The 23058-nt window shown below is 44.1% G+C and overlaps 1 protein-coding gene across 1 annotated transcript in view; it reads right to left on the bottom strand.

Moving 5' to 3' along the window:
- The window catches only part of mindy4b (MINDY family member 4B), a 91421-nt gene extending 74604 nt beyond the window's left edge, over nucleotides 1–16817 (bottom strand). Inside the window, exons 1-6 of the mRNA XM_063044814.1 lie at nucleotides 16701–16817; nucleotides 16490–16601; nucleotides 15161–15291; nucleotides 13968–14146; nucleotides 6332–6359; nucleotides 249–419 (exon numbers count right to left, since the gene is read on the bottom strand). Of these exons, the coding sequence (XP_062900884.1) occupies nucleotides 249–419; nucleotides 6332–6359; nucleotides 13968–14080 (312 nt within the window). The 5' untranslated portion in view covers nucleotides 14081–14146; nucleotides 15161–15291; nucleotides 16490–16601; nucleotides 16701–16817. The remainder of the gene's footprint in view (nucleotides 1–248; nucleotides 420–6331; nucleotides 6360–13967; nucleotides 14147–15160; nucleotides 15292–16489; nucleotides 16602–16700) is intronic.
- Nucleotides 16818–23058: the final 6241 nt, after the last annotated feature.

Here is a 23058-nt window from a genome sequence, read left to right as displayed (position 1 = left end):
ACTCTATAAAGACACGTTATTGTTGTTGTTGAATGAGAGTCAGAATTACTAATAAGTGTTTCAGTTTGACATGCTCTCCTATTAATGGGAAACATGAACACTATGAACACCTTTTGTCCAACACCAAACAGCGCAGGCTCTCAGTCACTGCATGCAGACACAGATTGTGTTCCACCATTTCTTTGTTGGCACGCTATCCGGTTTCATCCCCAACTGAGGAAAAGTGGCAGGGAACTGAGTTGACTTACCACTGCGTCATCCAGTGTGATGGGAATACCACCCAGGCTGGGAGACAGGAGGAACATTTTCGGAACGGAATTGAACGTGGCGAGGTGCCCATTAGATTTGCAACTGCTGGACTGAAGAGGTCCTGCCTTGTCTTTACTGTCTTCTTCTACTTTCCGACTGTCGTGATGTTTCTGTATAAAAAGGAGATTAAAGTGTCTGCTAGGCAAGATCGTTGACTTTAAAGAACAGTTTACAGAAGATGTGGGATCCAACAGATATTTATAATGTTGCTTACATTTTAAATACGTTCTGCTCTTTCTGAATTTATGCACATTTTATTTCATTCTGTACTTTAACCTTAAGCTTGCTTTTTCGCTGTATTATCCTTTATTCTTTAGAATGGTGGAATGTTGTGTTTACATGCTAATAATAAATTCTGCTTTGAACTTTGACACACCACAGCAAATTCCTAATACATGTAAGTGCATACGGCAAATATAGTTGATCCTTGATATCAACGAGAATGTTTTTTACTAACATTCTGACTCTTAGTAACTGCCTCTTGCAGTATATCAATGTAATTCTGTGTTGAACTGCCTGTTATTTTTCTAGCTTGAGATGCATCATTACATACATCCATGGTCTGGCAGAGGTGTGAGAGAATCTGAGCCTTGGGGAAGAAGGGTTTCAGTTTGACAGTCTGCTTTGTTCTCTCCCATCCCGTCTGATGTTTAGTGTTGATACTGTCACTCTGAAATCACATGAGTTGCAGGCAATTGAGGCATTGCTCATCATCACTGCCTGGGGGAAAACAATGGTGCTGAATTTATTGGTGACTGTTCATAGCCAGAAGCAAAAATTGTCAAGAAGACATGTTGTATTTGTGAACCAAACTCTGCAGGAATTTCAAGGGTTATTTATCACTAAACCTAACGTTTCTAATTGCCTGTTTTACAAATGATGCAGAACTTGTCCGTGCCATTTAATGAGGCAATCAAAGTATTGAAATAAACCGAAACTGCTGAAAGAAATCATTGTTCCTCTGTGCCCGGGGATTTTACATTGCCGGATAACCTATGCTCCCTCTGCATCGCAGCGTCAAGGTGATGCCGTGTTTTCCCGTATGCCTGGTTTCAGATACGCCATCACGCAACATCACCTTGCACTCAACGTCAGTAAAGCCAAAGAGCTGACTGTGGACTTCAGAAAGGGCAAGATGAGGGAACACACGCCAATCGTCGTAGAGGGATCAGAAGTGAAGAGAGTGAGCAATTTTAGGTTCCTGGGTGTTAATATCTCTGAGGACCTAAACTGGTCCCAACATATCGATGCAGCTATAAAGAAGGCAAGACAGTGGCTACATTTCATTTGGAGTTTGAGAAGATTAGAGGGCTAAAAGAAAATCTGGAAAATTACGACAGATGTACCCTGGAGAGCACTCAGCTCAGACTGGCTGCATCGCTGTCTGGTGTGGGGATGGGGAGGGTGGGGTGTGGTGTGATGGGAGGGGCGTGCTACTGCATAGGATCGAAGTAAACTGTACAGTTGTAAATGTAGCCAGCTCCATCATGGGGACTAGCCTCCGCAGTATCCAAGGTAACTTCAAAAAGATGGCTCAAAAATGTGGCGTCCATCATTAAGGACCCCCACCACCCAGGCCATGCCCTCTTCTCATTGCCACCATCGGGAAGGAGATACAGGAGCCTGAAGACACACACTCAATGATTCAGGAACAGCTTCTTCCCCTCGGCCATTAGATTTCTGAACGGACATTGAATCCATGAACACTACCTCACTACTCCTTTATTCCTGTTTTTGCACTACTCTTTTAATTTAACTATTTAATATGTATATATACATACTGTAACTCACAGTTTTTTTTCTATGTTTATCACGTTTTGCATTGTATTGCTGCCGCAAAGTTTACAGATTTCACGACATATGCCGGTGATATTAAACCTAAACTTAACCATCTGCCCTTCACTGGTGGCATGAAACAGTCCCAGGCCACTATTGCAAGGTGGACAGAAGCGAGTTCCATGGGGCCCAGAGGAATATTACTCAGATGGGCAGAACATAGAACATAGAACAGAACATTGCTCTTCAGCCTATAATGTTGTGCCCCCCTTTAAACTACCTCAAGATCAATCTAACCATTCCCTCCTACACAGCCCTCTAATCTTCTTTCATCCATATGCCCATCTAAGAGTGTCTTAACTGTCCCTACTGTATCTGTCTCTACCACCATTCCTGGCAGGGCGTCCCATGCACCCATCACTCTCTGTGTGAAAAAACTACTTCTGTCATCCCCCTATACTTTCCTCTAATCAGCTTAAAGTCATGCCCCCTCGTATTAGCCATTTCCTTCCTAGGAAAATGTCTCTGGTTGTCCATTTCTATCCATGGCTCTTATCATTATATACATCTCTAGCAAGTCATTATGATTGTAATCTGTTCACTTGCCCACCATATTTTATGTTTTGCAACACTCATTACATTTTGGAAGAATAATGAATTGGAAGTACACTATATTGAAGCATCCCTGAGTCATAAAAGGAGATATGTAAATGCAAATCATCGCTTTCTTACATATATTGCTCTCCCTCCTTCAGGTTGCTTCCGAAAAGTACGCTTACTCCCAGAACTTTTCTCATGTTGTGCTTGCACAAGGAACATGGAGTCACTCAGGGTGGATGGGGGTGGTGGCGGCTGGGTTGTCTAAATTGATCCATCACCATGCCATGAGAGAGATCTTCAATTCCTTGATCCGTCACCATGCCATGAGAGAGATCTTCAATTCCTTGATCCGTCACCATGCCATGAGAGAGATCTTCAATTCCTTGATTCGTCACCATGCCATGAGAGAGATCTTCAATTCCTTGATCTGTCACCATGCCATGAGAGAGATCTTCAATTCCTTGCCTTTTAAACTTGCGAAGTAGATGTTGTTTTGAATTCATTGGTGCTAGCACAGTGTTGTAAGAAGTTTGTACGTTTTTCCTGTGACTGCACGGTTTTCCTCAGGGTTCTCCAGTTTCCTCCCACAGTCCGAACACGTACAGGTTAGGGTTAGTATGTTGTGGGCATGCCACGTTGGCGCTGGAAGCATGGTAGAACTTTTGGGCTGCTCCCAACACATCCTTGTACTGAGCTGGCTGTTAACGCAAATGACGCATTTCACTGTATGTTTCGATGTACACATGACGAATAAAGCTAATCTCATCTAATCTAATTGAAATTGAGCAAGATAAACAGTAGACGATCTGGACTGATGATGTAGTGTCCAGCTGAAGATTCTTGACCTGAAACGTCAGCTGTCCATTTCGTTCCACAGAGGCTGCCTGACCCGTTGAGTTGCTCCAGCATTTTGTTCTTTTTCACTTGAGCTTCCAGCATCTGCAGTCAGTTGTGTCCCCAAGAATTTCTTTAAAGTGTTACGTACCCCGTAACTGGGTTGCCAAACCAGCAGAAATGGATCACTCAGTTGGAGTCTGGAGTACTAGAACTAAGAAAGTTTTATTAAAGAAACAAGCAACACATTAATCGAAAGGATAATAAATGCAACAGTTCAGCGATGATAAACGCACATGTGCACAGCATTAAGATAACAGCATCAATCAAGCTCTATCGTTGTCTAGGGGTAAATGACTAATTTCAAAATGACTCAAAGTTCAGTCCAGTTCAGTTCACAGTAATCGTTGCCATGGCGATGGACACGGTGGGGGAAGAGACAGAGATAGAATAGGAACAACTGATCATTCAGAACAGCTTCACTCACAGACCAGCGAGATTGCTCACAAACAGCTTTTGGGCGGGTCCTTGGTGATGTCACCTGAGGTCACCGACTGTGACCCCTCCTCCAGATGCGGTCGATCCTCTGCAGTGAACCCGGCACCCAGGCAAGGGCGGACACACACCGGGTTCCCGCTGATTGTACCTTTCCACCCTTGTCGTTGTCTGGCACTTCTCACCCACTCGTGAGAGGCGCACCGCTTCCAGGGTCTCGTTACCTCGGGTGGCGTGTGTCTGTCTTAGCGAACCTGTCCCTTTTTATCCCCCTGCTGGGGTATCGCCTGTCCATCACTTCAAACAGTTCAGGGTTCAAAGGGGGGAGCCGCTCCAGACAGCTCTTCCTCCCACATCCCTTCATTACACATCTCCAGACGCTGCTCCATTGTTCCTTATCTCTCCTTCCCCTGAGGGCAGGTGGCAGACCAACTGCTGATGCCACTGATGCTAGCCCAGGCCAGCAAACATCTTAATTTTATGTGTATTCTCGTAACAAAAGAATTAAACCACAGAAGTTGGACATCATAGAGCTCAGTACTTTCCGTCTGTGACTTCCCGCTGCTGCCTGTAAGGAGTTTGTACATTCTCCCTGTGACCGTGTGGGTTTCCTCTGGTTGCTCTGGTTTCCTCCCACAGTCCAAAGATGTGCCGGTTGGTAGCGTAATTGGTCATTATAAATTGTCCTATGATTAGGCTAGGGTTAAATGGGGGATTGCTGGGCGACGTGGTTCGAAGGGCTGGAAGGGCCTATTCCGAGCTGTATCTCAATAAATAAATAAATAAAACCACTGGTCTGAGTGATTTCCTCTGCCATTTCAAGATAAAGTTAACTCTTAACCACATTGCAATGGATCAGGAGTCCGGTATGGAGCAGGATGTTGAGATACATCCTAGGATGCGCTGGGACGCATCACTAGAGATGTAACCTGGGGTCATCGGGTGTTTTGGTTCTTTCAGCATCCGACACCCTCGCTCAGGCGACCCAAACAGGGCTGATCAGGACCCGGCTTGTGTCCCAGCAGCATTGGTCTACGGGTCAAACCTCTTGATCCATAGCCACCTGGAGGCTTGCTCCGCAGCCTCTGTGACGGTCCCGATAGCTCTTTGCTTTGCAGCCCTTGTGAAGCCAAGGAGAGAGTAAGTTCCACAGAGCAAGCCGCCCGAAATTCCTCTAAACTCCTCCTCTGTAGGTTGACATCGTGCCTTCCATCCCTCTCTCTGGCCCTGCTCTACCAGCTCCTAGTATTTGGCTCTCATTGGTGAAACAGCCTAGTGGTATCATGGTCACCACCACTGTAAATATCTTTCCATTCCAGACATGTTCTGTAGCTATCTGAAAACTCCTGACTTACAATGGTAGGATTCAAACATGTATCTCCAGGCCCTTAATCAGGCATTGAATTTACCTGTTCATTGTGTTAACTGGGAAGCTAGCGCACCCCTCAAATGTTGTCATTTACCTTGCTTCCTGCAGGAAAGATGCCAATAAGCTCAAAAGAGTGCAGAGGAAATTTACATGGATGCTGCCAGAGGTTGAGGACCTGAGTTGAACAGGTTAGGACTTTATTCCCTGGAACGCAAGAGAATGAGGGATCCAACAGACACGTACTAAATTATGAAGGGTATAGTATAAGGTAAATGCATGCAGGCTTTCCCCCCTCAGGTTGGGTGAGGCTACAACTAGAGGTCATAGGTTTAGGGTGGAAGGTGAAATGTTTAAGGGGAACCTGAGCAGAAATTTCTTCACTTTTAAGGTGGTACGAGTGTGAAACTAACCGCCTTGGGAAGTGGTAGAAGTTAGTTCAACTGTTACATCTGAGAGAGAAGTTTGATAGGTATATGGATGAGAGGGCCATGAAGCACTATGATCCAGATGCAGGCAGATCAGACTAGCAATAGACAAAGCTGGAACGGACTAGGTAGGTTGAAGAGCCTGTTTCTATGCTGTAGTAATCTAGGACTCTATGGCAAAGATGGTGTCTGTGGTAATGAATTCCATAGCTTCACCACCATTTGGCCAAGGGAATACCTCCTCATCTCTGACGTCCCTGGAGAACATTGGATATTCTTGAAACAAAGGTTGATAGGTTCTTGATTAGTAAGAACATCAAAGGTTACAGTGAGAAGGCAGGAGAATGGGATTAAGAAGTATAATAAATCAGTCGTGATGGAATGGCAGAGCAGATTTGATGGGCCAAATGTCTTATTTCTGCTCCTATGTCTTATGGTCTTATGACTATATATGAAAGTAGTAACCTAACCAACAAATTTAAGATGGGCTTGACAAATCACTCTAAACACTTAAATCCCTTACCTTCACAACAGTGTCCTTGAACTGCAACCTGTAAACAAAGTAAATATTACAATTTAGAATCCAAATCAATTTTGTTAGTAGGCATTTGTTATCAGAATGAGCTCTCCACCGTCATCCAGTTGGTAGTAAAGTGCAAATCAATAACAAAAGAACTACGTTGAATTCCAGTTAATGGGAACACATTGGGGCCATTGCATTCTGGCCCAATTAAGCAGCTGGCTCAATTAGCTGAAGTTTCACAGAAATAGTTAAAAAGGCATAAAAAAGACAAACTGAGTAGTAAATTATGTATTTAATTGAAATACAGAACAAATTAGAGCACTATCAATACTGCCACAGCACAATAAAACTGTGTATTAGTTTTGCCCTGATTAACTGATGGCCCAATTAACCAGAATCCATGGTATTTAAAACATACAGTAAGTCTACAGTTGCCAGGTTTCCAGAGGCTGCTTTATATAAACTCTTCTGCCCATCCTTGACAAAACACCTTGGGAGTTTTCCTTCACCCAAAATACAGGACTTTTGCACGGTAATTTTACGTATTGCAGTGTACTGCCGTCGCAAAAAAAAAAGTCATGACATATGTGAGTGAAGATAAATCTCATTTTTATATGGGTCTCTATTGTGGAGTGAGAGTGGGAAGGGTGAAGGGAGTGGGGAGGGAGTGGGAAACATTCTGTAATGATCTATAAACTAATTGTTTGGGATCAAATGACCTTGCCTGGGGTCTCAGGGCTGGGTGTGTCTGCACTGCGTCAACCACCCCCACCGTCCTTGGTACACCTTTTCTGTCCCACATTCCTCCCGTGGCGCTCCCATCGTCACCATTCGTAACATACTGCCAGATTTACAAACTCGCTCTCCAGTCCATGCTGAAAAATTCCAGTAATGTGCAAATATTTTAGGCACCCTAGCTATACATATGCGCCGAAGACCTTTGCACAGTACAGTCATCTCAGGTTGGTGGAGTTGTGGATAGTGTAGGTTGCCAGAGGTTACAATGGGACATTGATGGGATTCAGAGGTGGGCTGAGAAGCGGCAGATAGAATCATCGAATCTGCTCCACCGTTTGATTATGGCTGATTTATTTCAGACCCATTCTCCTGCCTTCTCCCTGCAACCTTTGACACCCCGACTAATCAAGAATCTATGAAACCCCGCTTTAAATGTCCCCAAAGATTTGGCTTCCTCAGTCGTCTGTGACAATGAATTCACCGCTCTCTGGCTAAAGAAATTCCTCCTCATTTCTGTTCTAAAGGGATGACCTTCTGTACCGAGGCGATTCTGTATGGTCCCATTATAGGAAACATCCTTTCCACGTCTGCTCTATCAGGACCTTTCAATATTCGATAGCTTTCAATGAGATTCCCTCCTCATTCTTTTGAACTCCAGCGAGTACAGGCCCAGAGCCACAATATGCTCCTCATACATAAATCGTTTCATTCTTGTGAACCTTCCCTGGACCCTCTCCAATGACAACAACCCCCCCCCCCCCGCCACCACTTAGATAAGGGGCTGAAAACTGCCCACAATACTCGAAGTGCAGTCTGACATTGACATAAATCCTTGGTGCTGTTGTGAGGGGTGAACCTTGGGCAGAATACAGGAACCCCCTGTTCCTCTTTAAGTTATGCTTTGTATCTCACATGAGCTTGGTGTAAAGTTTCACCCAGTATTAAGCAATGCTGAAGCCTATCAGTAATATAATTCCTCTAAAGAGAACCGAGGACATGAAAACACAGCCTTTTAAATTATTAGTGCTTCCAACATAAGGGTTTCCTTTATCTTGTGATCTTGTTCATCGTAACGAAAGTCTCTACCATTATAATCACAGCACCAGTTATTCCCGCTCAGTGGCCACTTTATTAGGTACACCCTGCATTCAAAGAAGCTCTTCAGCACACCACTGTCGCAACGTGTTGCTATTTGAGTTACTGTCGTCTTCCAGTCAGTTTGAACCAGTCTGGCCATTCTCCTCTGACCTCTCTCATAAACGAGGCTCTTTCGCCCTCAGAACTGATGCTCACTGGATTTTATTTTGCACATTCTCTGTAAACACTAGAGACTGTTATGCATGAAAATCCCAGGAAGGCAACAGTTTCTGAGATACTCAAGTCACCCCGTTTCTCACCAACAATCATTCCATGGTCAAAGTCGCTTGGATCACATTTCTTCCCTATCCTGATGTTTGGTTTGGAACAACAACAGGATCTCTTGACCATGCCTGCATGCTTTTATGCATTGAGTTGCTGCCATGTAATTGGCTGATTAGATATTTACGTTAGCTTTTTTTGTCACATGTACATCAATACATCAGGTCAGACAGTGAAATGTGTTTTTGGCGCCAATGGTCAAAATAGTCCGAGGAAAACACACAAAACGCTGGAGGAACTCAGCAGGCCAGGCTGCATCTATGGAAAAGAGTACAGTTGATGCTTCGGGCCGAGACCCTTCAGCAGGACTGGAGAAAAAAAGACGAGGAGTCAGAGTCTGCCTGGCCTGCAGAGTTCCTCTGGCATCTTGTGAGTGTTGCTTGGATTTCCAGCACATGCAGGTTTTCTCCTGTTCGTGATTGAACGGAGTCTGAGGATTGTGCTGGGCAACCCGCAAGTGCTGCCATGGTCTGGTGCCAACGTTTCATACCTACAACTTAATAACCCTAATCTGTATGGTTTTGGAAACTGGAGCACTCCGAGGAAACCCACACGGTAACGGGGAGAACATACAAACTCCTCGCAGACAGCAGCGGGGATCAAAGCCCGATCAATTTTACAGCTGGTGCTGAAAAGCCTTGAACTAGCCACTACGCTACTGTGCCACACCTGCATGCTGTACCGAGTTTATTTGTTTCCAGTTCTCAGACCCCCACCCCAAGTTAGGTATTGTAACATTTTGTAGACCGTCTCTGTCTGAATAATAGCTTTCCTTTTAGAATTCCTTCCAAAGGAAAATATCTGCACGATTCTCCTCATTACACCCCACCAGCCTATCCCTTCTCTACTTGCTTAAACTATCCTAGCCCCTCACAAGGCTTCCTCACAACTGAAGAAGCTATTGATCTTTTTATCAGCACAGTTTTGACTGCTGTACGCATGTCTATCCATCTAAGATTATTATTGATTATAACTAGTTGAGGCCCCAGCATCCCACAAGGTATAGTTTGCTAACCTGAAAACGATCCATTTATCCTAAAACCCTGAGAGATTTATTTTGTCTATATTTCATGCAAGTTATTTTGTCTATTTGAAAACAAGACGGCCCCTTATTTTTACCTAGTGATTCCTGCTTTAAATCAGAGAATTGTCCTCTTTTATTTTTTATTTTATTTTATTGAGAAACAGCACTGAAAAGTCCCTTGCAGCCGAGCTGTCCAGCAATCCTCCGATTTAATCCTAGCCTAATCACAGGACAATTTACAATGACTAAGTAACCGACCAACTGGTCCATCCTTGGATTGTGGGAGGAAACCCACGCAGCCACGGGGAGAATGTACAATCTTCTTACAGGCAGCGGTGGGAACTGAAACCGGGTCGTCGGCGCTGTAAATCGCTGTGCTAACCACTATTCCACCGTGCTGCCCCACAGCCTCCCCACTGAGACTTCAGTTTAGACACAGCTCACTTCTCTACCCTTCGACAAATCAAGTCTACTCTCTGAGCCCTTCCTCATAGGACGTTCCACCCATTCAATGCGTCAGTGCTGTAAACCTCGGAACGCCCACAAACACAGGGCAATACTGTTCATTGTGCAGCAAGGCTCTGAACATCCAGCATCCGATTGGAAGTGCTGGTATTGTGGCGTTGAGCTCACTCACTGATCCAGGTTGCGAGCCATTGGTGGTGGGGGCACGGTTGGTATGTGAGAGGTCTGAGCGTGAGCAGATTGTTCAACTAGTACTGCGCTGGAACCCGGACCTGAGTCAGGACCACGGGTAGACTTGCAGACGCAGCTGGCCTCTGGAGCCCTTGGTTATTTCTCACTCCCTTCCAACTCCCAGGTTTATTGGAAAAGTATTATTGCAATACTATGCTGAGGTTCTATATTCTGGGGAGAAAGCAGGAGAATGGGGTTGAGAAGGATAATAAATCAGCCATGATGGAATGGGCAGCAGACTCAGTGGGCCAAATGGCCCAATTCTGCTGTTATGTCAATGGCCTTATGGTCTTCACCTGCCCTCAGCTGATGAAGTAAGCATACTCCCTACAATCTTACACACAGGCTATTATATTTCTTTAAGTGTCAGGACGCTGGAGCAGGGATCCAATCACATATTCAGTACTGTGCACACAATGATATTAATTGAGTAACAAATCCCGAGGTGCAAACAAAGTCGGCGTCAAAGCTCAGGCAAAGATCAAAACATCCAGAGAAATCCAAAAACCAGAATCAGGACACAGGCAGACACGAGTGCTGGAAAGGCTCAGAAAAATTCACTGACACAATCTGACAACAAACAGTCTGTCTGTCTGTGTCTTGTTTTACGGCGGTTGGCACCCAGCTTAATGGTGCATTACCACCACTTTCTGCTCCGAAGTGTGCAATAGACGAACATTCTAAATCCCCTCACCCACCCAATCAATCAATCAATCTCTCACACACACAAACCCACAAACCTATACTTTATCCTCCCATCTTTGGCCATCCTAGTACCCTATTCCTGTTTATCCATCATATCCTATACAAAAAAAACCCCTGTACCCCTGAAAACAAACAGGTGAAAACACAGGACTGAAATACACTGAGCAATAAACAGAGGCAGATGACAGGTGGAGCACAATGAGACACAGGGGGCAGCAATACAGGTAATAATGAGAAACAGATGAGAGACAGAGTACTCAGTAATACAGGGGCCGGAGTAGAGCAGGAGCGGGGACAGGAGCACATGGCAATACAAAACCACCGACTGACAGCTAGGGGGAAAAACACACAAAAAGACAGAGTTCATCTGGAGGTACTGACATTAAGCAAGCTGTTAGGTTCTGATCCAGGTGTGTCTCCAGCTGCAGAGGAGACTCAAGTTCAAAAGGCACCAAGTCACGGAGCTTCATAGAGCGTTACAGCACAGAAACAGCTCCTTCATCCCACCTAGTCCGTGACGAACTGTTGTTACTCCGCCAAGCCCCACTGACCTGCACCTGGACCATAGGTCTCTATATGCCTCCCAACCATGTACTTGTCCAAACCTTTCTTAACTGTTGAAATCCAACCCACATCCACCACTTCCATTGGCAGCTCATTCCAAATTCTCGCCGGCCTCTGACTGTAGAAGTTCTCCCTCAAGCTCACTTTAATCATATCAGGTCTCAGCCCAAAACACCAGCTGTACTTTTTCCCCACAGATGCTGCCTGGCCTGCTAAGTTCCTCCAGCAGTTTGGGTGTGTTGCTCCCATTAATCATTTCACCTTTCACCCTTAACCCATGACCTCTAATTGTAGTCTCATCCAACCTCAGTGGAAAAGGCCTGCATGCATTTACCATAAGACAGAGGAGCAGAATTAGGCCATTTCATCATGGCTGCTCTGTATTTTTCTCTCAGCCCCAATCTCCTGCCCGCAGCCTCCCTGATCAATCAAAAATCTATCATCCTCGGCCCTAAATATACCTACAAACTTGGTCTCCACTGCAACAAATTCCTCAGATTCACCACTCTCTGGCTAAAGAAAATAGAATCTGAAATAAAACTGGCCGTAGAATCATGATTAAATGGGTTGAGGGCAGCATTGTTTCTTCAAGGGAAAATCTTGCCTGACAAATCTGTTGGAATCCTTTGAAGAAAACACAAGCAGGAGAGACAAAGGAGAACTGGTTGATGTTGCGCATTTGGATTTTCACAAGGCCTTTGACAAGGTGCCGCACGTGAGGCTGCTTAACAAGCCATGAGCCCATGGTATTACAGGAAAGATCCTAGCATGGGTAAAAAAGTGGCTGACTAGCAGAAGGCAGAGTGGGAATAAAGGGAGGCTTGTTTGGTTGGCTGCCATAGACTAGTGGTGTTACACAGGGGTCTGTGTTGGGACTGATTCCTTTTACGTTATATGTTAACGATTTGCATGATGGAATTGACAGCTTTGCTGCTAAGTTTGCAGACGATATAAAGATAGATGTAGGGGCAGGTAGTTTTGAGGAAGTAGAAAATCTACAAAAGGACCTAGACAGATTAGGAGAATGAGCAAAGAAATGGCAGATGGAATACAGTGTTGGGAAGTGTATGGTCATGCACTTTGGTAGAAGAAATGAAAAGGTTGACTATTTTCTAAATGGAGAGAAAATATAAAAAAAAACTGATACACAAAGGGACATGGGAGTACTTTCAACACACACGAAATACTGAGGAACTCAGCAGTCCAGCCTGCATCTATTGAAAAGTGTACAGTCGATGTTTCAGGCAAGACATTTCAGCAGCACTGGAGACAAAAGGACTTGTGAGTGCTTGTGCAGGATTTCCTGAAGGTTAATTTGCTGGTTGAGTCTGTGATGAGGAAGGCAAATGCAATGCCAGCATCAGTTTCAAGATGACTAGAATATAAAAGCAAGAATGTAATGTTGAGACTTTGCAAAGCACTGGTGAGGCCACACTTGGAGTATTGTGAGCAGTTTTGGGCCCCTTATCTCAGAAAGGATGTACTGAAACAGGAGAGGGTTCAAAGGAAGTTCACAAAAATGATTCCAGGTTTGAATGGCTTGTCATATGAAGAGCATTTGATGATTCTGGGCCCTTATTCACTGGAATTCAAAAGAATGAGGGGTGACCTTATTGAAACCTATCATGTGGTGAAAGGCCTTGACAGAGTGGATGTGGAGAGAATGTTTTCAATGGTGGGAGAGTCTGAGACCAGGGGTCACAGCCTCAGAATTGTGGGGCATCCTTTCAGAACGGAGATGAGGAGGAACTTCTTTAGCCAGAGAGTGGTGAAACTGTGGAATTTGTTGCTACAGGGAGCTGTGGAGGCCAAGTCTTTATATATATTTAAGGCAGAGGATGATAGATTCTTGATTGGTCAGGAACTGAAGGGACACACGGAGAAGGCAAGAGATTGGGGCTGAGAGGAAAATTGGATCAGCCATGATGAAATGGTGGAGCAAAATTAGGAGGGGTATAGATCGGGTAAATGTAAGCAGGCTTTTTCCACTGGGATTGGGTGAGACTAGAATTGGAGATCATGGGTTAAGGATGAAAGATGAAGTGCTTCAGTGGAACATGAGGGGGATCTGCTCTATTCAGAGGTGGTGAGAGTCTGGTCGATGCAGGTTTGGTTTTAATGTTTAAGAGAAGTTTGGACAGGTACATAGATAGGAAGAGTATGGAAGGCTATGATTCTGGTGCAGATCGATGGGAAGAGACAGATTAATATTTCAGCACAGACTAGATGGGCCAAAGGGCCTGTTTCTGTCTGTATTGTTCTATAACTCTATGACAAAGTGAAACCTGCCTTCTTTTGTATTCTTTTCCCCTGGCCACAGTCAAAGCAGGGGTTCCCAACCTTTCTTTATGCCATGGGCCAATACCATTAAGCAAGGGGTCTGTGGACTCCAGGTTGGGAACTCTTGGTCTAAAGGGTCTCATGTAGAGTGGGCCAAAGTTTCCAAGCAGTTAGAGAAAATCGGACGGAAAAGGAAACAAATTGCTTTACCCTCGTTGGCTGAAGATCTCTCGCCATTTGCTGAGATTTCTGATCTTGTTGTTGATCACATCCAAGTCTTGCTCGCCGAACTTGGGCTGCTGACTGCTCCGCTCCTTATTCATCTGTGAATTACAGGAACCGTCCTCTCAACGAGCAGGATCTCAATTCCCGTGGTCTGCAGGAAATGCCTGGACGTTGGTGAGACAGGCCATTTATTTAACAGAGCGACTGATCAACTGACATCAAGACAGCTCTGAGAGCACAGATACTCGATCACATTGCGTTAAATAATTCACTGTCTCTCATAGAATTGCTCCTTTTCTCTGCCATCACCAAATGAATAGTTAAGAGGAAGGCAGAGATTTTTCATTCACAACAGATTATATGGTCTCATCAAGATAAATAATTCAGCCCATGAGTCACAGCAGGGAATATTAAAGTTGTGCTCCTGGCACGTTAGCATACCATGCGGGCATGCTTTGTTGGCATTGCAATGTGCAGCAACACTTTTGGGCTGCCCGCAGTGTATCCTGAGGTTGTTAATACAAATAACACATTTCAGTCAATTTAGTTTATTTAGAGACGCAGTGTGAGCCGTGCCGCCAAGCAACCCTCCGACTTAACCCTAGCCTAACGACAGGACAATTTACAATGACCAATTAACCTACTAAATGGCACGTCTTTGGACTGTGGGAGGAAACCGGAGCACCCGGAGGAAACCAACGTGCACATGGGAAGAACGTAACTGCTTTCTTGTGGAGGACACTGGAATTGAACTCAGCTCCGATGCTCTGAGCTGTAATTCAAAGATTCCAAAGAGTCAAAGTACATTTATTATCAAGATATGTATATAGAATGAAACTCTGAGATTCATCTTCCCACAAAACAAAGACCATGGAACCTGAAGGACACATCAGAATCGGAATCAGGGTTTAATATCACCGTCATATGCTGTGAAGGACCCCCCGCACCCAGGACAATCTTTCGTCTCATTGTTACCATCAGGAAGGAGGTACAGATGGCTAAAGGTGCACACTCAGCGATTCTGGAATCGCTTCCTCCCATCCGCCATTGGATTTCTAAGAGGACATAGAAACCATGAACACCACCTCGCTACTTTTTTATTTCTGTTTTGCACTACTTACTTAATTTAACTATTTGATTGTGTGGTAAACCATATATATATGTTGTAACTGGGTTACCTGTCTGGACACGCCCCTCTGCTGACTGCTCCTGTGGCTCCTCCCACAGATCCCTGAATAAAGGTGATTGCGCCATTGCTCCTCCTCTCAGTCCAGGGGCAGATACTCAGCATGCTGGAGGTCACATTTTACTGCGAATAAAAGCCTTTCGGTATTTACTCTGCTTCCAGTCTTTTGGAGTTATTGATGGTGCATCAGATGGATATATATACACTTACTGTAATTCACAGTGCTTTTCCCTCTATTATCATGCATCGCATTATACTGCTGCCCCAAAGTTAGCAAATTTCACAACATATGCCAGTGATTCTGATTCTGAAATTTGTTATCTTTGCGGCAGCAGTACAGTGCAATACATAACATCAAACACCCAGTGCATGCTAAAGAACAAATTGCACAAATGGCAAAACACATCATGCCTTCTGCTACACTACTGTGACGTCCCTTGTTTCAATGTACATGGGATAAAAAAATCTGAATCTGAAGTTGAGTTAAAGGTTTATTTCTTGACATCTATGGTTCCTAAGGCTGTCATAGCCGGGGGTAGTAGCAGGGATAAGCTCCCACTACCGATAAAGTGCTCCAAATGGCGTGCGACTCTGACAACCAAGTCCAACTCTTGGTCTTTACATGTGGCTTAGCTACTAGGCCCGGAAGAACTGTTCCTACAGACAAGAGAAGGGGCAAAGGCGAACCACTGGCGCCTCAAAACCAGTTGCTTTGGGCAGGTGGGGCTCGTCAGCCTTGGATGGCAGCCTGTTAGGTGAAGGAAAACTCAGCTTTTAAACCTCTGCTGCCTTGCGGCCATATCCACCCATGGGAAAGGCTTTGGGAGTAAACCCTGAGGAAGAAATCTGGAGCCAGGGTCCCTAAGGCAGTTTGATGTTGTTTGCAACTTCTGGCAACCTCTGCAACGACACTGGTGCCGAGCTATATCGGTGCTTGTCCTTCTCTTGGACTACATCAGTGATGTGGAGAGGGGGAACCCGCTGCATGGGCAACAGCCGGCTCTTCAAATCTTCCCACCCAAGCTTGCACCCTGGAGAGGAAGCAGTCCTCCAGAGGTGCAAATCCATGATCCCCCGGGATTGACGGCTCTCTACTACTATAGGGGGGATATGAATTCAAATCCACTCCAAGGACCTGTTCACATAACCTAGGCTTCAGAGGGGTGCTATACTGTCGTGACGCCATCTTTTGAAGGAGCCATTACATTGAAGGACCATTGAGCTTTCAGGAAGCTATTCTGCATGGCAGCAGAGCAGTTACAGTGCCAGTGACCCGGGTTCAATTCCCGCCACTATCTGTAAGGGATTTGGATGTTCTCACCATGACTGGATGGGCTTTCTCCCTCTTTCCAAAGGCATACAGGTTAGCAGGTTAATTGTTCGCACTGGGGCGTGGGTTTGTTGGGCTGGAAGAACCTGTTACTGTGCTGTACCTGTAAAGAAGTGAAAATAAAATACATAGTTGGAGAAAGGTAAGGAACTATGCCATGGTTATCAGTGAAGCTCTAAAGGAATACAGCAAGGAAACAGACCATTCGGCCCATCCAGTCCATGAAAAACAAGATGCCAGTTTAAGCTCGTCCTATTTGCTTGCGTTTCGTTCAAATCCTTTTAGATCTTTTTTTTATCCAGTGATGAAGGAAGAAATAAGAGGCATGTTTCAGAGTTGGAGCCTGTTGAGAGAGAGAACTGTGAAAATAGCATTGGAAAAACAGCAATGTGAAAAATAGAGGAAAAAATATAATCTGATCAACATTCCTGGTAAAACTGGAAACATGGCTCTTTAGAATGTGATTATCGATTCACCAGGCACCAAGGGTTCTGTGTAGTTCAACGTTGTCCTGCTCACAACAGATTAAGGGGAGATTTGATAGAGGTATACAAAATTATGAGGGGTATAGATAGAGTAAATGCAAACAGGCTTTTTCCACTGAAGTTGGATGGGACGACAACTAGAGGTCATGGATTAAGGGTGAAAGGTGAAAATTTTAAGGGGAACATGAGTGGAAACTTCTTCGCTCAGAGGATTGTGTCAACATTGAACGAGCTGCCAGCGCAAGTGGTGCATGTGAGTTCGATTTCAATGTTTTAGAGAGTTTGGATAGGTACATGGATGGTAGGGCTATGGTCCTGGTGCAGGTTGATTGGACTTGCTAGTTTAAATAGTTCAGCACTGACTAGATGGGCTGAAGGGCCTGTTTCTGTACTGCACTTTTCTTTGAGTCTATAGCTGAAGATATAAGAGATGGCAGATACCGGAATCTGGAGCAATAAAAAACAAATGGACGATCTGAGTGACTCTGGCAGCATCTATAGAGGGAAATGGGTGGATGGTCGATGTTTCAGGTCGAGTCCCTTCATCTGGACTGAAGGCAAGAGGGGAGATGGCCAGTATAAAGAGGTGGCAGGGAAGATGTGGAGAAGTGCTGACGGATAATAGGTTAATCCAGGTGGTGGGGCTGGGGGTTATAGGCAGGCGAAGGAGGAGAGAGTGGAAATAGTGACAGAAACTGGGAGGTGATGGGTGGAAGCAACAAAGGGCAGCAGATGATAGAATCTGGTCACCTGCCTACAGGAAAGATATCATCAAGTTTAAAAGAGTGCAGAGGAAATTTACAAGAATATTGCTAGGACTTGAGGACCTGAGTTATCGGGAGAGGTTGAATAGGTCAGGACTCTTGATAGGAGAATGAGGGGAGTTCATAGAGAGGTATATAGAATTATGAGGGGTGTAGATGGGATGAATACACGCGGGCTTCTTCCCTTCTGTTTGGCTGAGACAATTATTAAAGGACATAGGCTTAGGGTGATAGGTGAAATATTTAAGGGAAATTTGAGGGGAAACTTCTTCATAGGAGCATAAGACCATGAGACATATGAGCAGAAATAGGCCATCTGGTCCATCAAGTCCAAAGAAAGTTTATTATTAAAATCCATATATGTCACTATATTCAACCCTGCAATTCATTTTCTTGCGGGCAATCACAATAAATACAAGAAACACAATAGAATCAATGGAAGACAGGTTGGACAAAAATCAATGTGCAAAAAAGCAACAAACAGTGCAAATAAGAAGGAAAGATAAAAAAGAAATAATAGCAATAGTAATAATAAAAATAAACAATAAATATCGAGAACATGAGATGAAAAGTCCTTGAAATTGAGTCCATAGGCTGTGGGAACAGTTTAGTGATGGGGCAAATGAAGTTTTTATATTACTCCGTTCTGCCTTCTCCCCATAACCTTTGGTGCTCATACTAATCAAGAACCTATCAACCTCCACTTTAAATATAACCAACTATTGGCCTCCATGGCTATCTATGGCAATAAATTTCGCAGATTCGCCACCCTCTGGCTAAAGAAAATCTTTCACTATGTTCTAAAGGGACATCCTTCTGTTCTGTGACCTCTGGTCCTAGACTAGCCCACTATAGGATACATGCTCTCCACATCTCCTCTATCTAAGCCTTTCGATATTCAATAGGTTTCAATAAGATCCCCCTCATTCTTCTAAACTTCAGCGAGCACAGGCCCAGAGCGATCAAATGCTCATCATACGTTAACCCTTTCATTCATGGGATCATTCTCTTGATCCTTCTTTGGAGCCTCTCCAAGGCACGCACATCCTTTCCTAGATAAGGACCTTCATCACCCAGGACATGCCTCCTTCTCATTACTACCATCAGGAAGAGATACAGGAGCCTGAAAACTTACAATCAATGACATAGGAACAGCCTTTTCCCCTCTGCCATCAGATTTCCAAACGGTCCATGAACCTGTGAACACTACCTCACTACCTTGCTCTGTTTTTGCACTGGTTTACTTTTTTATATTTCTTATTGTATCTTTCATTAATATTTTTTAGTAATCTCTATGTATTGCAATGTACTGTTGTTGCAAAACAATAAATTTCATGAGGTAGGAGCTATGTATCTACTTTCTGTCCGTCTGTATTGTATTTCGAGTTGCGCGTTTATTATGGGTCACGGTAATTTGTCACATGGGTCGGGTCATGGCAGAAGCGAATAATACAGTTAAGTAGTCACACTCTATTTATTTATTGAGATACAGTGCAGAATAGGCCTTTCTGGCCCTTTGAGCTGGTGCTGCCCAGCAATCCCCTGATTTAACCCTATCCTAATTATGGCACAATTTACAATGACCAATTAATCCGTCTTTGCACTGTAGGAGGAAACCGGAGCACCCTGAGGAAACCCACGCGGTCTTGGGGAGAACATATAAACTTCTTACAGGTAGTGGAGGGCTATGTCCTAGACAGTTAGTTTTAGTTTGGTGGAGAGGAAGAGAGCTGGGATGATTTATTTAGTTGGCCATTTAATTATGTGAATTTGACGCTAATTACTTTTACTCCACTATATTGCTAATTTAGTTTTGTTAATTTTTAATATCGTTCATCTTCGTTGGTTTCATTATAAAAGATCGAACATACCTTTTTTGACTTGGACTTCAGTTATTTGGAAGTGCATCATACATGTCAATTCCCGTACCCAGTGTTTCAGAGGTTTTGGCTTGTTTCAAGGAACGACTATAGATGATATATGTCAATGATAATGATCATGATTCTGATTAAACCACCATTATATACAGCAGTACCACTGTCACCAGGGTCGGACATGGCCCAAGAGCAGAGTGAGAGACACTGACGTGGGTCGATAATTCACAGACTTCAATGCAAACAGTGTTACAGGGAAAATAAAACAATAAGTACTAGGCCAACAGGGCCATTAACTAAAACTCTCAAATGGAAAACGAAGCCTACACTGCAGCTGAAAAGAGCAACTAAATATAAAACGAATACTGCTAGTCTTCAGAGTCAGTTGACTCGACAGTCCAATTTCTCAGGCAAGGCATAATGCAAGCAGACAGCGAAGCATTGCTGTGTTCAAGTCTCGACAAGTACTACGATGGAATGAATGGAGTTAAATACTAACACAATGAAATAATAATTAGCTGACAACAAGCTCAATTGCCGTATCTACTGCACTGCTGAATCCGTGGTTGAGACAACCACATATTTTCTAATAGCAACATAGCAAACAGTAAATAGAAGTAAAACAAGTAAATACTGCAAACACTGCATAGTTCAGGCAGCATCAACAGAAGGAGAAGTAGAGGTATTATTTCATTTCTGACAGCCCTCACCCCTGCTGAGTTTTTTCAGTATGTAAGTCCTGAAGGCGGGTCTCAGCCCAAAAATGTCGACTGTTTACTCTTTTCCATAGATGCTGTTTGACCTGCTGAGTTTCTCCAGCATTTTGTGTGTGTTGCTTTAGATTTCCAGCGTCATGCTTGTGTTTCCAGTACTTTCTGTTTTTATTTCAGATTTCCAGCATATTTGATTTTCCACTCTTGAAAAGTATTTTACAATAATTTAAGACAAAATTTACTGCACTTTAACAGTGCCTCTAAAGAGTGTTCTGAAAGCACAGTGACGTATCAATCAGTTGTCTGCTTGCCTGTGGCTCGCTTCCTTACACACTGAGGTCTTATCCTTTTGTTTTCTGTAACCAGGCAACAGTTTGTTTATGCCAGAGTGAGATAAAAAGATCCCCTGACTGTTCTTAACGTTTTTTATTATGATGGCAACACCCTTCAGTGCACAGATCAGATAAGCATGTAACAAGGAGAGGGTTGTTTTACAGAGAAGAAATTGAACTAGAAGTTGAACATATCAAGTCTTAGAAAGTTCTGGGGTGTCTTTATCACAAAGTTCAAAGTTCAAAGTAAACTTTGTAATCAAAGAACGTATATGTCACCATGTACAACCTTGACATTCATTTTCTTGTGGGCATACTCAATAAATCTATAGAGTAATAACGGGCACAGAATCAATGAAAGACCGTCCAACTAGGGCATTCAACCAAAGTGCAGAGGACAACAAATACAAAAGGAAGAAACAGTAATACAATTAAATATCAAGAACAAGCGATGAAAAGTCTTTGAAAATGAACTCATTGCTTGTAGGAACATTTCAATGATGAGACAAGTGAAGTTGAGTGAAGTTATCCCCTTTGGTTCAAGAGCCTGATGGTTGAGGTGCAGTAAATGTTCCTGAACCTGGTGGTGTGAGTCCTGAAGCTCTTGTACCTTCTTCCTGATGGCAGCAGCAAGAAGACAGCATATCCTGGGTGGTCGGGGTCCCTGTTGATGGATGCTGCTTTCCTGCGACAGCATTTGATGTAGATGTGCTCAGTGGTTGGGAGGGCTTTACCTGTGATGGACTGGGTCATATCCACTACTTTTTGTAGTATTTTCCATTCAAGAGCATTGGTGTTTCCATACCAGGCTGTGATGCAGCCAGACAATATACTTTCCACTACACAGTTCATATTGAGTGGCAGGGCAATTATGTTGTTCTTATGTTCTTCACAATTATATGCCCTGAAACTAAGAAGAAGCCATATTAAGTTGAGTATTGTTTCATTCTGGGAGGCGGGGTGGAGATATGTCTTTACTAAAGGAGGTTCCATTCGCTAACCTGCAGGTCACCCTTAGGCAAGGTGTAGCAGCTGTTTAGCTCCACTCCCCCCAGTCAGTGCCACGTGAAGCCATGGCAACAGGTGGTGGATGGTCGTGAGAGTGGCTGGTGCATGTCACAAGTCCTGGTTATGCGACCACTCTCATCAGTGGTGCATGCACCCACCACTCCCCGTGTAAAGAAAAACCCAACTCTAACATCTTCCCTATACTTTCTTCCACTCACCTTAAAATTAGTTCCCCACATGTTAGCCTGGGGAAAAGTCTCTGGCTATCCACTCTATCTATGCCTCTTATCATCTTGTACACCTCTTTCAAGTTATCTCTCATCCTCCTTCAGTCCAAAGAGAAAAGCCCTATCTCACTCAACCTATCCTCAAAAGAAATTCTCTCTAATCCTGGTAGCATCCTCCACACCTTCTCTAAAGCTCCCACATCCTTCCTGTAGTGAGGCAACCAGAACTGTACATAATATTCCAAGAGTGGTCTAACCAGGGTTTTATAGAGCTGCAACATTACCTCAGGATAGTTGACATTTCAGGTCAAGACCCTGCTTTAAGTGTATTAAAGTGGGTTCAGTATTAAGTGGTGCCCTGGAAGCATCAGACAGTTTATTTGTCTATTCAGAGATACAGCATGGCAACAGATCCTTCCGGCCCAACAAGCCCTGGCCACCCAATCACACCCACATTATCAATACCCTTCAGAGATTGTCTGGCATCAGTGGCTGCATAATCAGGACTTGTCATACGCACCAGCTGCTCACACGACCATCCACCACCTGCTCTCATGGCTTCACGTGACCCTGATCGGGAGGGGCCAAGCAGGTGCTACACTTTGCCCAAGGGTGAGCTGCAGGCTCACGGAGAGAAGGAGCACCTTACACCTCCTTTGTTAGAGAAGCATTCCACCCCTCAACACAATTATTACATTCAAATGTCAGACGAACATAAATATGTTTTTTTCCCTATGGACAGCTGAACTGCTTTCTACACTCTCTCCACTCTTGCTAGTTGTTTTTTCTTATCAGTCTTATACATTTCCAATTACAATGCTCTGGCAGAACGGATAGCATACTGAGTAATTTTGTGCATTTTTCGACTTAATAGTCAAAATCAACTAATGGACCTCTGTGAAACTGGAACCCATTTGTTACCATGGACTGGTCTGCATATGGGGGTACATCAAAGAGAGTGGGATATTAATTCAACAGACTTTCCGGCAAGCTGCGTAAGAAAAGTTATGAGGGCTATTGACAGGGTTGGGTGGCGGGGTGGAAATATGTCTCTGCCAAAGGAGGTGTAAGGTGCTCCTTCCCTCCGCTAGCCCGCAGGTCACCGTTGGGCAAGATGTGGCACTTGCTTAGGCCCCTGATCAGGGTCACGTGAAACC

This window comes from Mobula hypostoma, chromosome 4 (genome assembly GCF_963921235.1).
Source record: "Mobula hypostoma chromosome 4, sMobHyp1.1, whole genome shotgun sequence".
In the NCBI taxonomy this organism is placed as follows: Eukaryota; Metazoa; Chordata; class Chondrichthyes; order Myliobatiformes; family Myliobatidae; genus Mobula; species Mobula hypostoma.
This window is presented reverse-complemented; position numbering and strand designations above follow the sequence as displayed.